Below are 19,256 nucleotides of genomic sequence, written 5' to 3' on the forward strand. Positions count from 1 at the left end.
CTTTATAAGTAAATATTAATTATAGGAACATAAAAATACATTTTACAAGGGAGAGTCAGTCAACAAGTCACAAAAATTAAAAATGGAGTAACCAAGAAACCGATCTGAATACAGTATTTATTTGTTAACATAATCACTGAAACACATTTTTTTTTTTTTTTTTTTTTTATGTAAACCCCAAAAACGAGAGGTATTAGAACCTATAGTACTTAGTATCATGCTTGGGTTGGAGACTGAGAAGATGAAAGCAGATATTTGTTGACATTGGATTTGAACTTCTGTATTCTAATTTTCAGGAAATGCTTATAACGGACGGTTGTTCCAGAAAATGGCAGTTGAATGAATAAACGAGGAAGAAGAAAAGTTGGTTCTGTGAGTTTGAAGTTTGACAGTAAATGGATGTTGGCTGGTGGCAGCACGTGTTCGGACTGTTTTGAAAGAGAGAGCGGGAATTATAGAAGCCAATTCAGAAGAACAGTGCCCATGGAAGTACCTGTAGAAGAGGCATGCAGCAGAAACAGTATGTCTATGAGACAGTGAGTGGAGAGACTCTGTTAGAGATGAATCATTATTTAACCTAACTGCCCTCTTCTGAATGGAATCAAGAAGCCTGAGAGAGGTTTTGGGGGCACCACCCCAAACCCAGATGTGGGAATAATATTTCATGGCTGGGCGGATTTGCGATTTATATAGAGTGAGCAGTTGTTTGGAAGAAAAGTAACGCTGAGAGCGAAAGAGAAAACCAAATGTTTTAGATGCAGAGGAAGCAATATTTGTAATGTGCTTGTGTCAAGAGAGATTAGAAGTCAGGGTAATCCCCAAAAAAGATATCATTTTGCCTAGAAATCGGAGTGCCACTAAACATAAGCATAGGAGCAGAAGAATCCTTTTTGCGAGATATAAGACAAGACTGAGTTTTAGAAGGGTTGAAATCAACTAAGTTGTCTTTGCCCCACTGGAGAATTACCTGAAGATCGGAATTTAAGGAATTGGTAGCAGATTTTCGAGAAGTTGAAGCTGATTGAGCAGGGCAAGGTTTCTCAAAATGGAAAGTGGAATGTAATGTGCTATCATCGGCAAAACTATGGATAGGATTTCCAGTCAATGGAAGAAAGTCATTAATATACAAGAGGAAAAGAGTGGGAAAAAGAACTGAACCTTGGGGGACACCGGTATTAGTGAAGAAGTTAGAGGACCGAGAGCCATCTACCATCACCCTCAGTGAGCGATCAGAGAGAAAACTGGATAACCAATTACTAAAAACAGTTGGCAAACCATAAGATGGAAGCTTGTTTAGAAGACCTTTATGCCAAACACGATCGAAAGCCTTTGAGATGTCAAGAGCAACTACTTGTGTTTCACCGAACCTTTCCATTGAAGTAGTCAATAAATGGGTAACATAAGCCAGAATATCACCAGTGGATCAACACTGGCGGAATCCATACTGACGATCGTTGATCAGACGGAAGGTTTCTAGGTAGTTTAAGAGTTGGCGGTTAATTGATTTCTCCATTACTTTAGAAAGAGTAGATGTAATTGCAATGGGACGATAATTGGATGGGAGGGATTTGTCACCCTTTTTAGGAACTGGCTGGATATGAGCAAATTTCCAAGCAGAAGGAAAAACACCTTTGGAATAAGAAAGTGAAAAAAGGCGGCAAAGAAAAGGAGTAAGTTCAGGAGCACAGGTTTTGAAAACAAGTGGAGAAATACCAGCGGGACCTGGAGCTTTCTTAACATCAAGATTCGTGAAAATCCTTCTGACATCCTTTTGACTGAAGACCACAGGAGGCACTGAATGGAGAGTGTTGGGAATGGTGGGAGGTGTTTTACCAAGATCATTAATACATGAGTTGGAAGGAAAATGGGATGCTAGCAGGTCAGCTTTATCCTTGGCTGAAGTGACAACTTTTGCCCATCTCTGCTCCCACCTCTGTCCAAACCATCTGGTTTGGACAGAGGTGGGAGCAGAGATGGGCAAAAGTTGTGGCCAATTGCTTTGGCAAGAGACCAGAATGCTCGGGCCGACCGGGCTAGCCGGGTGGGTAAAGTGCCTGCCTGGCAACCCAAAGGTCGCGGGTTCGATTCCCGCCTAGGGCTTGGATCAAAGTACTGCAAAAACCTTGGGAGGTGCATTATGGCCACAGAAGCCTATGCGCCAACAACTACCAAAAAAAAAAAAAAAAAAAAAATGCTCAGCTACCATTAGGGCAAGAAGCAAGTTTTCTACTCTTAGCCTGTTCAAACTCTAGTTTGGACTGATTAATAACTGCTTTACAATTGTTGCGAGCTTTGGTGTAGGCAGAAAATGAAACCAGAGAATTAGAAACAAGGCAATTACGATATGCAACGTTCTTCTCTTGAACAGCCTTAGCACATTTATTGGAAAACCAAGGTTTATTTAAAGTACGAGATTTTAAAGTGGAGTGTGGGATAAAGGATTCCATTCCTGCAAGAATAATTTTACTGACACGATCTGAGCAAACGTTGACATAAGAAGTTTTGAAACAGTAATCCGACCAAGGAAAAGAAGAAAAGAAGTCTCACAGGTCATCCCATTTTGCATTCTTGTAATGCCAAACAACATGAGGTTGTGAATAGCCATGAGATAAAGGTTCCATTGGAGAAGAGGTAATCACCAAGTTGTGAATAGCCATGAGATAAAGGTTCCATTGGAGAAGAGGTAATCACCAAGTTGTGACCTGAAGTGCCTAAAGGACCTCTCACTTCGACCGTGTACTTAGAAGGGTTGTTTGTGAGAAAAAGATCAAGCGTATTGGCTGTACTTAGAAGGGTTGTTTGTGAGAAAAAGATCAAGCGTATTGGCTGTATGATTAGGATTGTCCAGTATTCTTGTAGGTAAATGAACAATCTGTACAAGGCCATTAGTAATTGCAGAAGTCTCAGCATCTCGACCAGCTGGGTCGGTGTGACTAGAAAACGGAAGCCAGCTGGAGTTGTGAACATTAAAATCACCAATGAAATTACCTTACTGTTAGGAAAGTTGGACTGGAAAAAGTCAAATTGCAAAGAGAGGAAGTCAAAGAGCTCCAAGTGATTAGTGGAGTTGGGAGAACGGCAGAGACAACAGATGAATTTGACACAATGAGGTAGAGAGATTTTAAGCCAGAGAAAATCAAAGAGAGGAGATTCCAAATTGCAAGTCTCTGACAGGGAATATCTGTGTTAAACATGTTGGTTTCAGTTATGACCAATGAAGTAAATCATTTTCAACCTCAACATTATTAATTTGTTAGCATGCTGCTGTTTCAGTATAACAAAAAAAAAAAAGGAGTGACAGGTGTAGGGAGGGTGATCAAAAAGTACATGTACAAAATTATTAATGGTCTTTATGGTAAGCACACTACGTACGTTGCAGTCTACTGTCGTGCAACAGCAATATTCCACATCTTGATAGCCTAAACAGTTTTCTGTGAATTGCCTCCATATGTTCTTTCAGAAGTGTGCAATATAATTATCACCAGAATGACAGTTCCAGCAAACAGTCACCATTACTTTCCCTGCTGACACTACAACATTAAACTTTTTTGTTGGGAGCAAACCAAGCTGTTTCCACTGTGCTAATTGCATGTTTCAATTTGTGTTGATATTGTTGTATTGACTCATCCCCTGACTCCATTTTTGAAAACAATGAAAGTGAAAGTGCATTAATGGTAACAAGGGACATTGATGTCTTTTTATGCTGGAAGTTGACAGAATTTGATAAAGCAATGGGATAATTAAAAAAAAAAAAAAGAATTACTTTGTGATCTTACTGACTCTCCCTTGAGTCAGGCATGCCAAATTTGAAATTCAACCGTCTGCAAAACTTTGAAGGGGGGGAAAAAAAAAAAAAAAAAAAACACAGCACAAAATAATTCAACATTGTTCATTTTTATGTCACCTATATTTTCCATCTTTTCTGAAGACAATTATGAAAAATCCATTCTCTAAACCCACATACAACCCCTTCCAGACCACCAGAACCAGTCTGCAAACCAACCCTGATGTCCACAGTAGAAGAGCAAAGGCCACCTTGGGACTCCATTACACAAAAGCCCTGGTTCTAGGATAGAAAATCAGAGTAGGAGAGCAAAGATCATCTCAGGAGTCCATACACAAGAACCCTGGATTGAGGATAAAAATCCACAATTCTATTGGCTATTGGAATTAATCCCTCACCTATAAGTTAAATGCTGGCAGGCCTCTTGCCTGTATGCACAGCACATTTCTGGAAGCATTGGCAAGAGGAGTCTGTCTGCAGACTAAGAATTTAATCTCTTTGTATTTACTTAATTTAATATCTGGTTGAATTGTAACAATAATCCAAACTTAGAATTGTTTATTTGCAAATCGCAATTGTAATATTCATAATATTGGCAATTTTAATTGTAATTGTAATATTGTAATTGTATTCAAATTTGTAACCCTTTCTATTTATGTTTTCCCAACAGTACGGTCTGATGATGGGTATCGTAAAGATACCTGAAACATTACCTTTATGTATACTAGTTTAGGTGAAAGTTTAATAAACTATATTATTAATTTCACGTGGCATAACAGTGGTATTATATTTAGTAATAACCTTAATTTAACATTATGATTATGTTCCTGTTTATCGCACAACAACCAGTTCAGTGGATTCACAGAAAATCATCAACACAAATCGTATTTAGCAGCCACGGGCTTGAACCCCAGTCCACTCAAAGAGCGCATGCTAGCGTAACATGAAAGCTTATATCTCGCACTTGATACCATAAGGTAAAATGTAACAACTAGATATAGTAATACATATCATTGCATTAGCTTAGCACAGTGTTGTAAATTAAATTTATCGACCTTATTACTTTTCATTGTTAATCAATTAAATAGTATTTAAATGGAAATTTGCCCCAGACTAGACCAGCAAAGCAACAAGAGCAAAGTAGCGGGAGAGCTGTGGCTCAGGGAGGAACCGAAGGGCGCAATTCTCCAAGGAATCACAGCCTAAAAAAAACAAGCAAATTGTGGAATGTTTGCAGACCTTTTTTGGAACAGGATATGATCTAGCCATGGTGCATGTCTTTGTGTGTGTGTGTGCTAGGTGCAGAACATCAAGAAATTAGGCACCAACTCAGCATTCTGATGGTTGTTTATGAGAGTTTCAAGAGTAGGGTAGATGCCCTTGAAGAAATTAAAATGGGGAAAACCATCACGCTCTTAGATGTCTAACTCAACGCCAGAGCTCACATGTGCATCAGACAAACATAGCAGCAATCTCAGGGCACATTGTTCTGGTCTCAGAGGAGCTAGTTATTGTCAGTGACTCTACTGTCAGGGAGACGGGAAATATATTATGCACAAAGCATAGGTGGAATAGGACCAGGGTATGTCTGATGTCTGCTCTACATTACATTGTAGAGCAGATAATGACATTAAGAGTAGGAGATCTGAGAACTTATTTAACAAGTACAGGTTGATGTTGAGAAAAAGCGGAAGTTATGATCAAATTTGAAAGTGCCTGCAATTCTGCCCAGACACGATAGGAGGGAGTATATGATGTGAGCCTTGTGAATCAATTTGGCTGTGGAGAGATTGTGCAAAGCTCATGAGATAAAAATTTTTTTCAGCCTGGTCTGTGATGGTTAACAGGAGAGACTGCTTCTGCACGGATGGGATACATTAAAATAGAAAGGGTGCAAAAATATTTGCTGATGCTATCGAGGCAATATTAAGTGGGCCAGAAAACTGATAGCTTGGGGAGGGATTCATAGACTAATAGATTAACAGTAGCCGCAGGCAGAGATGAAAGTGATTCTTGCACTGCTTCTATTGAAACGTATTTATCAATGATATTGATAAAGGTATAACAAGCTTAATGTCCAAGTTTGCAGATGATACGATAGTAGGCAGGGTTGTTAATGGCAGTATTATTATTATTATTATTATTCGCCATATGGTGCAAGGAAGCCTGAGGCTTATGCTGCACCAGCCAAAAAAAAAAAATTCCAAGTTACCCTGAGTGAGAGAAGTAGAAAGGAATCACCAAGAAAGAGAAGAATGATGTATCCAGCTCAGGACCCTGGGTTTGCCAAGCACATACTCACCAGATGTGAGCCCTTGGGGTTACACTATTGAACAGGATCTGGAAATGTTGGCCAGATGGGTTGATAGGTAGCAACTGAAGTTTAACATTGAAAATAGAGCTGGAAAAGGAATTAGAAAATGTGAATTGGAATATCATCGGTTTGGCTGAAACAAGAAGAAGAAATGAATCACTTATACGTTTATCAAGTGGAAATCTGCTGTACACCAATGGAAACAGTGAAAGGAGTGGAGGTGGAGTTGGGTTTCTGGTCCATAAAGATTTTAAAAACAACATTTTGGAATTCAAAAGTACATCACCAAGGGTGTCAAGACTAATATTCAAGATTTCTAAGAGGTACAAGCTAAAGATTATAATGATTTATGCACCAACATCGAGCCATGATGATGAAGAGGTTGAAGAAATGTACACTGAAATTGAGAGTCTTCTAGATGAGCAGAAAACCCACTACACTATTATTATGGGGGACTTCAATGCTAAGGTTGGAAAAAGGCAAAACAGCGCAGAAAGAGGAACTATAGGAAATTTTGGAATTGGTGAAAGAAATAAGAGGTGAAAGACTTGTGGAATTTGCAGAATCTCAAGGACTGTCAGTAATGAACACTTTTTTCAAGAAAAAGGTGAACAGAAAGTGGACATGGAAGAGTCCAAATGGATTAACAACTAATGAAATCGACTTCATCCTCACTAACAGAAGATATATTGTGAATGATGTTACCGTCCTGAATAAGGTAAATGTTGGAAGTGATCACAGAATTGTAAGATGTACACTTGATATAGATGTAGGAAAGGAAAGGAAAAAACTGACTCGAGTAAATAATACAAAGGTCTTTGAAATAACAGAGGAGGAGAAAAAGCAGTATGTACTGGAACTTAAGAACAAATTTGAGCTTCTGCTGACTGCTCAGGACCAAGATATCGACAAGGAATATTACAACTTTCTGAAAGTGATAAAGCCCAAGAAACCTATAGGGAAACAGAAATCCAAAGAAGAAAAAATTAGTCAAGAAACACTTGTCATGATGAACCAAAGACGACAAATGAAGAGCAAGAAAAACACTGACAGGGAGAAAATTGAGTATACTGAGTTATGCAAAGCCATTAGAAAGAGACTCAGAGAGGACATAAGAAGATTTAACACAAGAAAAGTAGAACAAGCATTAAGGGAAAACAAAGGATTTAAATCAGCAGCCATGAGCAGTAATACAGAAAGACAAATGATACTGAAACTGAAGAATAGCGATGGTGTACTTATAAACAGCAGAGAAGGCATAATTCAAATAGCAGAAGACTACTATAGAGAATTATACAAGGAGCGAGGGAATGATACCAGCAGTGGGGAACATGGATTGCAAAGTAGCAACACATACGACATACCCGATATTCTTCCTGATGAGGTAGAACATGCATTGAAGAAAATGAAGAATCGGAAAGCCCCGGGGGAAGATGAAGTTACTGTGGAGTTGTTAAAATTGGGAGGAAGAGACATAACACAAAAACTAGCAAGGCTCTTCACAAAGTGCATTCGAAAAGGTGTGATGCCTAAGCAGTGGAATAATGCAATCATAGTTTTGCTGCATAAGAAAGGAGATAAATCAGAAATTGGAAATTATAGACCAATTAGCTTGTTATCCCATATCTACAAGTTGTTCACAAGGGTCATTACTAACAGATTAGAAAGAATACTTGATGAGAATCAACCGAAAGAGCAAGCTGGCTTTAGGACAGGATTCTCAACTATGGATCACCTTCACGTAATATCGCAGCTAATGGAGAAAGCAAATGAATATAAAACACCATTATGCCTAGCATTTGTGGATTATGAAAAGGCATTTGACTCCATACAGCATAAGGCAATGTTTCGGGCACTGGAAAGACAAGGCATAGATACTCCATATATTATGATTTTGAAGAAAATATATGAGAGTGCTACATCCTTTATTAGACTAGACAAAGACAGTAGCAAATTTAAAATCGAGAAAGGAGTTCGACAAGGAGATACCATATCTCCGAAGCTGTTTACTGCTGCCCTTGAGGAAGCTTTCAGAAGATTAGACTGGTCGCAGAAAGGAGTCAATGTGAACGGAGAGTACCTAAACCATTTGCGATTTGCAGATGACATTGTGGTCATAAGCCACGATCCCAAAGAATTAGAGGAAAATCTTAATCAGTTATGCACAGTTAGTAAGGATTTTGGACTAAAGATGAATATGGCTAAAACAAAAGTAATGATGAACAAGTATGCCACGGAAAGGGAAATAATGATTGAAGGAGCAGTAATTGAAAAGGTGGAGTCATATACTTATCTGGGACAAGTTATTAGCTGTAATAATGATAAATGGCTGGAAGTCAAGAGAAGAATAAATTTTGGATGGATAGCATTCAGGAAATATAGTCACGTACTGAAGAGCAATATCCCAGTTTGTCTGAAACGTAAAATAATGAACCAATGTATACTCCCCACCATGACTTATGGAAGTGAAACTTGGGCACTCACCAAAAGAATGGAAGAGAAGCTAAGAACTACACAGTGAAGAATGGAACGAATTATATTGGGAATCAGACTGTTAGATAAGAAGAGAAACACATGGATTAGGCAGCAAACTCAAGTAAAGGACATTCTTATCAAAACTAAAGAACTAAAATGGTCTTGGGCAGGACACATAGCTCAAAGACATGATGACAGATGGACTAAGAAAATAACAGAATGGTACCCAAGAGGAGCTAGAAGAAAACCTGGAAGACAAACGCGGAGATGGATAGATGAAATTCATGAGTTTTTGAGTAGTAAATGGATGGCCAGTGCTCAAAACAGAAGGAACAGGAAAGTTGCTGGAGAGGCCTTCATCCTGCAGTGGATTGAAAATGGCTGATGATAATGATGACCTATGGGTAGCAGTGACCCCAGAGTAATGTACCAACTGGGTGTAACTACACTCGGGTAGTGGAGAATGAAAAGGACCTTGGGGTAATTGTGCAATTAAATATGAAGTTTTCTGAGCAATGCAGACAGGCTGCCAGAGTAGCTCCTGGTGCCTTATCAATGATATACAGGAATTTTGCTAGCAGGAATAAGGAGGTGATTGTATGAGGCAATCCCCTTGTATAAGGCAATGGTCAGGCCACACCACACCTTGAGTACTGCATACAGATCCGGAGGTCTCATTTTAGGAAGTATGTAGAGCTGCAGGAACTAGTACACAGAATGGCAACAAGACTAGTGAGGGGAACAAAGGGGTACTGTTACGAAGAAATGCTTAAGTTCTGCAAATTGCAGCGTCTGGAGACTAGGCACTTGCCAGGTGATCTAATTGATATGTATAAGGCCTTGAATGGTTTGAACAAACTCAACGCTGAGGGATCCTTCCTCTTGCTCAGATTAGTCACCTGAGAGGACATAAATTCAAATTGAGACAAGACAATTATAGAATAGATGTGTGGAAATTTGCCTTTAGCCAGCGAGTGGTTGATAGTTGGAACAAATTTCCATGTGCTGTAGTGGAGGTCAACAACTTAAATAAGTTCAAGGAAGTATTAAACAAACATTTGGAGTGTATGGGATTGATGAAATGGGAAAGGTTTTTTTTTTTTTTTTTGCCTGATGATATATAAGCTTGCTTTCTTGTATCATATGCCTCTACTAATGCTAAATATAAGTGAATATAAGCTAAATGCTAAATATAAGTGAATTTCAAAAAGAGGAAAAAAATATTAATTCTTGAAATATCCTGAAATCGTATTAGTAAAAAGCGTGCATTTAATTTTGATTATTTTCATTTAATGCATTTATTGGCAGTGTAATGGTAGAAACATAAACAGTAAAAGTACTGGCATGCATTCATGAAATTATTAGCTGTCTCAAGCTTACCTTTATTACTAACAGATCAATAGCTCTAATATCACCAACATGCTTATATTTCAAAAACATCTCTCTTAATTTTTTCTTGCCAACCTCTAGAGTTATTGGAATATGATAACGCATTACTGAAATGAAAATTCATGAAATAACTCAATTTCCTTAAATCTCATGATTGAGAATAGTACTCTATAATTCTCAATAAATTAATAAATATATATATAAATATATATTGAAATTAAAAGTAATCAAAGTCTGAAGAATAAAAAGAATAAGAAAGTTAAAATTTAGTTTTGTTTAAGTTAGGCATACTGCTGAAACCCTTCAGTGAAATATCATTATAGTGATATCTCACATTATCACTTTTGGCATTATTGATGGGTGCCAGTCTAAATTAGTAGATATATCTTTCAGAAGCACCGTTATTCTTAATTAAGTGAGCTCATCTCTTCATTGTTTTTCTATAGCTTTAATACCCTTTTCATAAAGGAGAAATCAAAGGGCAATATGAGTAATCACAGACCTGTGAGCTTAAGTTCTGTTCCAGGGAAAATAATGGAGTCACTGATCAAAGAAGTAATGCAGGACTATCCAGAGAGGAGTGCAGTTATATTGCAGTCACAGCATGGATTTGTTAAGGGCAATCTTGTCTGACCAATTTCATTGGAAACTATGATGCAGTAACAGAGGTACTGAATGCAAAATATAATTTTCATATCATGAACAGGGTTTCAGGAGAGCTTCTAATACAGTTGTTATTTATAACTTTAAATAAAAAATGGTATGTTAAAGATAGCTTCCAGTTAATCTGGACCGAGTGTGGTCCTGTCAAGTCCGGATTAACGGGGTTCTACTGTATATCGGACTGCACAATTACTCCCAGGTCTTATGCATTTTCTATCACCCTAAGTGTAGTACCACATAGTTGGTAAGTTTCTCTGGGGTTACTTCGACCCATATACAGTACTTTGCATTTGTCAATTTAAACTTCTGTTGCCACTTCTCAGCCCATCTGCCCAACTTTTCTAGATCCTGTTGCAGTAGCACAATGCCATTACTGTCATTAACAACCCTGCCTACCTTTGTATCATCTGCATACTTGGGTATTAAGCCTGATATACCTTCATCAATATCACTGATAAATACAGGCAACACCCGTATAACACGGTACTTCTACAATGCGATTTCTCTCTAACATGACTGATAAATTGTGGCAATCCTTGCACAACATGGTACTTATATAACACGGTTTTGATCTAACGCGGTTAGAGAATTGCGGCTAACCTCGCATAACACAGTGTTTTTGAGTTTTTGTGCAGGGAACACCCTACTACAGTAAAGCGTCAGTTATCCAGAATAATTGATGTCAGACCTCTTCCAGATAACCAAATTTTCCAGATAATCGAGCGGCAGAGGCGGATTTAACGGCGGGCACACCGGGCGCGTGCCCTGGGCCCCAACTTCTAAAGGGCCCCGCGAAACCCCAACTTCACACTTTTTTCTATGCTTTTGGAAAGTGAGGACATTGTTCGTATGGATTGGCTTGCCCGTCTCCCCATCGCCGATCTAAATCCCATCGAACACATATGTGACACTCTGGAGAGACGCCTAGCGGCACGTCCACACTCACCAGAAAATGTAATGACACCAAGTTTGGTTTTATATGTGCAATTTTAATTACGTACAAGTTTACAATCGGTGGCAAAACCTGATAGTATGTTTATATTCGCTTATTTTCATTATTTCATTACTACCCTGCATAGGCGCTGCGCTACCACTCATCAGAGCAATAGAATCGTATTTGCTACTTTGTATTTACAAAGGTTCTCCTGCTGTGCAGACTTACGATATACCAAATACGCGTACACACATATATATATATATATATACAGTATATCGTATATTGTTAAAATTATATTAAGATAAAATTAATTCCTGCTGTTACATCAGCGCCTGGATTTTCGTAGTTTATGAATAATTTTTGAATTTTAATTAATCATTAATTTATTGCACTATAACGAAAAATCTCTTCTCTAGTATTCTAATCATTCAGACTATTAAATTTTATATTTTTCTTTTCACTGGTAGGCTACCAATGGTAGCTAGAAAAATGAAACGACATCTATCAGGGGCTGAAAAACGACTAATTAAAAACAGACGCGAGCAAGTTGCCAACCAACAGAAAGGAGCATTGGACAAATTTATAACTGGCCCTGGCCATTCAAGCCATCATAATTCGAGCAACAATGAAAATGAAGAACAAGGAGCTTCCATCAGCCAACAAAAAGAGTTAGTTGAAAACCAAGGTATAGAAGAAAGCAACAATGATGAAGGAGTTGACAAACCAGTTAACAGTCAAGCAGGTGAAAAACCAGTAGAAAATATTGTTTGTTGTTGTTTGGTTTTTAGGAGCATTAGCAGCTTAGGCCATATTACTCTAGGATATGCGGTGGTCATTCCCTGACCTTTCCGCATCATCCGTATTTGGTGGTGACGGGCTCGAACTCCGGTCTAATCAAGAAGCATGTGTTACGCACTGCGGCTCCTTCCCACCTGGCTACGGAGGCGCCAACATTAGAAAATATTGAAACGCAAACGGAAAATATTCCATTCGAAGTTACACTGAAAGATATTGCTCTCTGGCCTAACATTTTATCTAATGAAATGGTTGAATTTCTAATTTCATATAAACCAAAAAATATAGGCGATATAACTACACTTAAATCGGTCTATAAACACGGTGATCGCATTTACTACAGAGGCTTGTGTAAAGACCATTTTTACAGAAAATTTTCGAATGGTGGAAAAGAAGAAAGGACATGGCTAATTTTTTCCGAAACATCCACATGCACAATAACAAAAGATTTTTAAAGTTCTTCCCTATAGAAAGACATGATGAGGAGTATCTAGAAGAGGCAGTTTTATCTACCTTGCAAAATTTGCCAGTAGATATAAAATATTGCCGTGGACAATCATACGACAATGCAGCAAATATGTCGGGCAAGTACAATGGTCTGCAAACAAGAATAAGACAACATGCTCCATCAGCAACATTTATTCCGTGCTCCAGTCATTCACTTAATTTAGTTGGTTATGTTGCTGCAGAGAGTTGTAGTAATGCTTCCAGATATTTTTTATTCGTGCAAAATTTGTTTTTTTTTGTTTTCTCTGCATCAACGTTTTGATGGAACCTGTTATGCAATAAATTAGATAAAGGTTCTTATACATTAAAGAAATTTTCAGATACAAGGTGGTCTGCCAGGGCTGATGCTGTTTTAGCATTAAAATGTGGCTACAAAAATATAAAAGAGGCATTAGATGAGATATGCAATTCCACAAAAGAAAAAAAAATTGCTGTTATTGAAGCAAAATCATTACTTAAAGAAATGAATGATTATGAAACTGCTGTAATGATAGTCCTATGGAATAAAATTTTGCAAAGAATCAATGCAACGAGTAAATCTTTACAATCTATTGACTGCACAATTGTTAAAGGTGCGTCATTATTAAAAAGTCTAGAAATTTTTATTAATGAAAACATAAGACATAATTTCGACGAAATCGAATCAGAAGTTAAAGAACTAACAGATAAAACATTTGAAGATGATCGCGAGCGAACATGTACAGAAAATCGAAAGGAATTTTTTTTACATAATATGCGATCATTTAATAGCAGAACTGAACAGATGCGGAAAAATCTATGAAAATGTTATAAGTAATTTTAGAGTTTTTTCCTGTTTACATTGTGTGTAGAAGAAAAGAAAAAATGCGTTAATAATTTAATAGAAATGTATAAAGATGACCTTGATTCGAGTAATTTTAAAGATGAGTTGGGCCAGTTTTTAATCTTATTAGATGAAGAAGACAAGCGATCAATTAATAATATATACAAAAAAGCATTAGATATGAAATCAACTTTTCCAAATGTGGAAATTATTTTGAAAATTTTGTTAACCATGCCAATTTCAAACGCATCGGGGGAACGCTCATTTTCTTGTCTAAAAAGAGTAAAAAATTATCTAAGAAATTCAATTTCAGAGGAAAGACTAAATAATATGGCTATTTTATATATAGAGAGCGATTTACTTAAAATTATTGATTGTGATGAGATAGTTAATAAGTTTGCAAAATGAAAAGCAAGAAAAAAATTTATTTAAATATTTTCACATTTGTAATTTTAATTTCAAATAAAATTCTATGATATTTTTGTTTAAATTTCTGATTGTTACTCCTGTTATACGTATACTATCATTAATTATAATTATACTTTTACATACGTTCAACTATTAGTTCAAAACTTTGTGATTATTATTATGCTATTATTAATTATATTATACATATATTATATTCAAATTTTATTGGAAATAAAACATTAATAGTACATAATATTTTTTATTTATTTAAAAAAATAGTTAACATGTATTTTTTTTCCCTGTCTCTCTCTTTTTTTTAAGGGGCCCAATATTTTCTTCTGCGCCCGGGGCCTCAACCGACCTTAATCCGCCTCTGTCGAGCGGGAAACTTTTCCAGTAAGATTAAATCAATTTAATCTGACATTATGATTAAATTAAATAATTCAGATTAATTAAATTAAAAAAATATATATAAACCAATCTCGGAAAATAGAAACATCCACCCAGGAATTTTTATACAAAACAGGAAAATTAGGAAGATTTTTAAATGCTCTTGGTTTTTTCAACTTACCAATAATGAGCACGGATAATCTGTGCGTCCCAGCAGCATTTGCAGACATAGCAACTGTAACTCGCCTTTTTCTCATTTTAAAACCTGGTGCAGGCATTTCTCTTTTAGTGGCTAGGTTTTTCTTGGCAATGCTTTCCATAATAAGCCCGTATCATCAACATTATAAACGTTTTCTTTATTGTAATTTGCTATAACTGAACAAAACTTACAAGGACACCGCTGCTGATTCGTCTGCAGAAATTTTTTCGCCTTGAATATCTAGTTCCCGTATATGTGTCTCAGTTTAAAGTTTTTCAGCCAACCTGTGCTTGCCTTAAAATCTTCATTACCTCTTAAGTTTCGATTAAAATCCAATGCTTTTTCACACAACACTGGGCCAGACAATGGTTCACCTAAACTTTGCTTCTGAAGAAACCACAAATAAAGTGTACTCTCTCTAAAGCAGCATTTTCAGGTTTCGACAGTCTTTTTCCTGCTGAATCCTCCTTCACCATTATTAATGGACACAAATTCTGTTATGGCATTGGAATTTTTCCCACATTAAACTCTTTGAAGAGATTTCCTAAATTTTCACTTTTTCTAATTCTATTAATAATTTCCATTTTTTGTTTCAATGTTAAAACTATGCATTTTCTTTTTGTTCACATTTTACCGTTAAAAATTGAGAAAAATAATAAATCGCAGTTTCGGGCAGATATTATTCTTACCGAATCTGAAATTCATTCATAGTTTCCGAGAAAACCTAGTAGTCAGTAGTCTCTGTGATATTTTTCTACAACACATTTCTGAAGGTCACAACCAAAAAACAATAAAAACAATTTGCAGTTTTCGGTTTATTGGGTTTTTTTTTTGTACAATCTGTTATAAACGGGTAGTAAACTAGATCTTTCGCTTATTAGAATCAAAATTCAATTTGCAAACGTGATCACTATAACTGGCGCTTACTGTACTACCGTTAATAAAAAAAAAAAAAGAAAGAAAGATCAGCATTTCAAATTATTCCTGATAATTGACTTCCGGTTAACCAACATTCTACTATATTACGTTGGATGTAATTTTTCAACATATCCATTCTATTTTGTGAATCCCCAATGTTGACTCGCTAGTCGTTATGCCAAAAATTGTTCGGAAATCCCCACGTTAGGTTCTGTGCTATAGAACTTGTGCTTGTTTAAGACCATAAAAAATTGATTTTGAAGAGTGCAGTTCGTGACTTTTAAGGTTTTTGTAAGGTTACTTTTGGCTTTTATTTGATCGTTTATAATTTTTTCTGGGTATGAATTACTAATCCTTGTTCTTAAGAACCCTATTGGAATAATTTCTTGGTTGTGAATTAAATTCCAGCTCTAAATTATGCCTAAGGAAAGTAAAAAAACACCACTCAAAAGAAACTTTATTTCTCTAGAATCAAAGATACAAATTTTGGATAGTCTTAAAAAAGGAGGATAGCTATCATAAGTTGCAAAATAGGTTTAAATGTAAATGAAGCAAAAATCCGGACCATAAAGAAAAATGAACAGAAAATTAGAGCTGCTGTTGCTGCAGGATCTTTCATTTCCGCAACTATGACAGCTCATCCCTGAGTGCCAATAATTGAGAAAATGAAAAAAGCATCAGTATTTGGATTGATGACAGCAGTAAAAAGCGGATCCTATTAGACGACAACGTAGTTAAACAAAAGGCACTAAAAATTTATAGCCATTTAAAAGAAAATGGAGAATCTTCTGTTAACCCAGAGTTTGTTGCCAATAAAAGTTGGTTTGAGTGATTTAAAAACCGCTTCTCATTACATAACAAGAATTCAGGGGGAAAGTGCATCAGCTGATAATGAAGCTGCCAAGAACTATCTAGAAGACATTCAAAAAATTATTGAAGAGCACGGATACACACCACATCAAGTTTTCAATGTTGATGGGTCAGGTCTTTGGTGGATAAAAATGAACGTTTATTTAAAATTTAAAAAAAAAAAAAACAGAGAGAGAAAACAGCACCAGGTTTTAAGGCATCAAAAGATTGTGTAACACTACTTATGTGCAGTAAATAAAATCAGGAGATTACATGATAAAACCTATGCTAAGTTTATAGATCCTCTAATCCTCGTGCAGTGAAAGGTGTAAAATAAAAACACGTTATCAGCATATTGGAAAGCAAATAAAAAAGCTTAACCTTAAAAATTTACAAAGATCTATCAGGCAAAAGCAAACAAACCCAAACTACTGATTTTTAAAGAGAGCAGAAGATGCACAAAATCTAGATGCTGCAAAAGAAAGTTCAGAAGGTGAAGATATTCTGCAACAGAGAAAATGTTCTTTTGATTGTGTTTAGCAGCGAGGAAGAGGAAGACAATTAAATGAACATATATTATCTGACATATATGTATCACAGTTTGTAAGAAGTTTGTTAAGTTATTACTATTTTTAATAAAAATTAAGTTTCCAATAGGTATAAAAAAAATGGTGTTTTTGTTAGCTTTTGGAATGTAACCCCCCCTTCTTTTACTGATTCTTAGTCCCGTATAACATGGTTTCACACTACACAAGATTTTATAGGAACCAAACTACCGTGTTATACAATAGTGGTTACCTGCATACAAAACAACAGTGGGCCCAACAGCGGACACTGAAGGTTTCCACTAATAACATTAGTCCACAAAGAGCAGCGTCCATTGATTACCACTCTCTCTGTTCTTCTCCCACTCAACCATCCCTTTATCCATTGTAGCAACTTGCCCTTAATACCATACTGCTCCAATTTGTACAGTAGTCTTCCATGCGTAACAGTATCAAAAGCTTACCTGAAATCCAAATACAGGCGGGCCTCTATTAACGCGATTAATTTGTCCCGCGAGCACATCGCGCAAAACGGAAACGCGTTAATCGAATATCATAACCAATAGGAACAATTATAATTGGTCCTTGATCTTCTAGAATGTCCATACAAAAATTTTAAAAATACCTTTTAAATAACTTTTTAACTGTATATAATGTAAAAGATTTTGAAAATAATTATGGAATTAAATGTTTATTGCATAAAACAGCGGTTCTTAAACTGTGTGTCACGGAATATTTTAAATTTTCGAGGGAAACACAGCAATACTCGACATCTGTAGGACACTGCGCGAACTACTAGCTCGAGGTAGTTCACAGTTTCAGCATTTCTTATTAAGTTGTTTGGACCTAACTACTAAACGAAACTGTTAGGTATTTCTTTTGGTCTGGGTGCGCCTTGAAAAAATTACTGAGACATTAAAGGCACCGTGAACCGAGAAACTTTGGGAACCTCTGACATAAAATACACAATGAAGAAATTACTGTTGCGGAAATATTTGAACAGTGTTAACTTTCTCTTTTCATCAATAAATTTCCGATAGCCGACAACAATCTTCTCTGGGCCCTGGCGAAATAAATATCGCAGAGAACATCAAACCTTTTGTTTGAGGTTCTATGCGATACGAAAGATTTCATCTAATTCTTTTACCGTTATCTCCTTCGCGATAACATTTTCATCTGGCTCATTTGAAAAATGATACCACATTCAAATTTAAAAATTTGAATTTTTAAATGCAAGTCTGCATTGACTTTATTAGCATGAGACAAACACGTCTTCTTCTGATGGTTGATGGAACACACCGAGGCGGGCAGCAGGCCGAGTATGGTCAATAAACAGTTTGTTTATTGACCATACTCGTTTGAACAGTTTGTTTATTGACCGTACGACGGGCAATTCAAATCTTTTTCAACTATCGCATAAAAAAAAAAAAAATCGCGTTAAATGGAAATTTGCATTGTGTAAAGTGAAAAGTGGTATCATTTTTCAAATAGCGTTAACTGAATATCGCGTTAATCGAACTTGCGTTATGCGAGGCCTAGCTGTATATGATATCAAAATTATTTTTTGTATCCAGTTCCTTGTAACCACATCATAGTATCCAATCAAATTTGTCAGAGAAGACTTTCCCTTAACAAATCCATGCTGTGTCTGAATTATTATGGCAGTCTTGTCTAAATGATCCTGCAATGCTTCTTTAACAAGTGACTCCATTATTTTCCCTGGAACAGAAGATAAACTAACAGATCTGTAACTACTCCTGTCACCCTTTGATTCCCCTTTGTGAATTGGGGACACATTTGCACATCTCCAGTCCATGGGGACTTCCCCTGAGTCCAAATATGCTCTCATAATTATGACAAAGGGTTTGCTTACTTCCTTTGCCGCCACCTTTAATATAACTGGATAATTCCCATCCATTCTAGGTGCCTTTCTTATGTTCAATTTCAACAATTTCTTTTCCTCTCTGCTCTCAGTTATTAAAAACTCATTAAGCTCCCTATTAGAGATTAATAAGCTTCTATCCTCCACTTCCCTAAAGACTTCCTCATGTGTGAATGTAGATGCAAAATACTTATTCAGTTTGTCAGCTATCTGAGCAGGATCACCAACAGTCGAACCATTGATATCAAGTGGACCAATCTGATTCGTCTTCTTTCTTCTAGAGATTATAAGTAAAAAAGCCCTTGCTGTTTTTCTTGGCATCCTTTGCCAAACATTTCTCGTAATCTGACTTCACTTGCCTAACCACCTTTGTGATTGACTACAGATAGCTTATATCTA

The 19,256-nt window shown here is 36.5% G+C and overlaps 1 protein-coding gene across 2 annotated transcripts in view; it reads right to left on the minus strand.

Moving 5' to 3' along the window:
* Positions 1 to 19,256, minus strand: part of ND-B14 (NADH dehydrogenase (ubiquinone) B14 subunit) — an 82,934-nt gene that overhangs the window by 27,725 nt on the left and 35,953 nt on the right. For both annotated transcript variants that reach the window (XM_090377041.1, XM_090377040.1), the window contains exon 2: positions 9,954 to 10,069. In XM_090377041.1, coding sequence (XP_090233167.1) covers positions 9,954 to 10,069 — 116 coding nt within the window. The remainder of the gene's footprint in view (positions 1 to 9,953; positions 10,070 to 19,256) is intronic.

Source organism: Mastigoproctus giganteus, chromosome 7 (genome assembly GCF_048544385.1).
Source record: "Mastigoproctus giganteus isolate SK-2022 chromosome 7, ASM4854438v1, whole genome shotgun sequence".
In the NCBI taxonomy this organism is placed as follows: Eukaryota; Metazoa; Arthropoda; class Arachnida; order Uropygi; family Thelyphonidae; genus Mastigoproctus; species Mastigoproctus giganteus.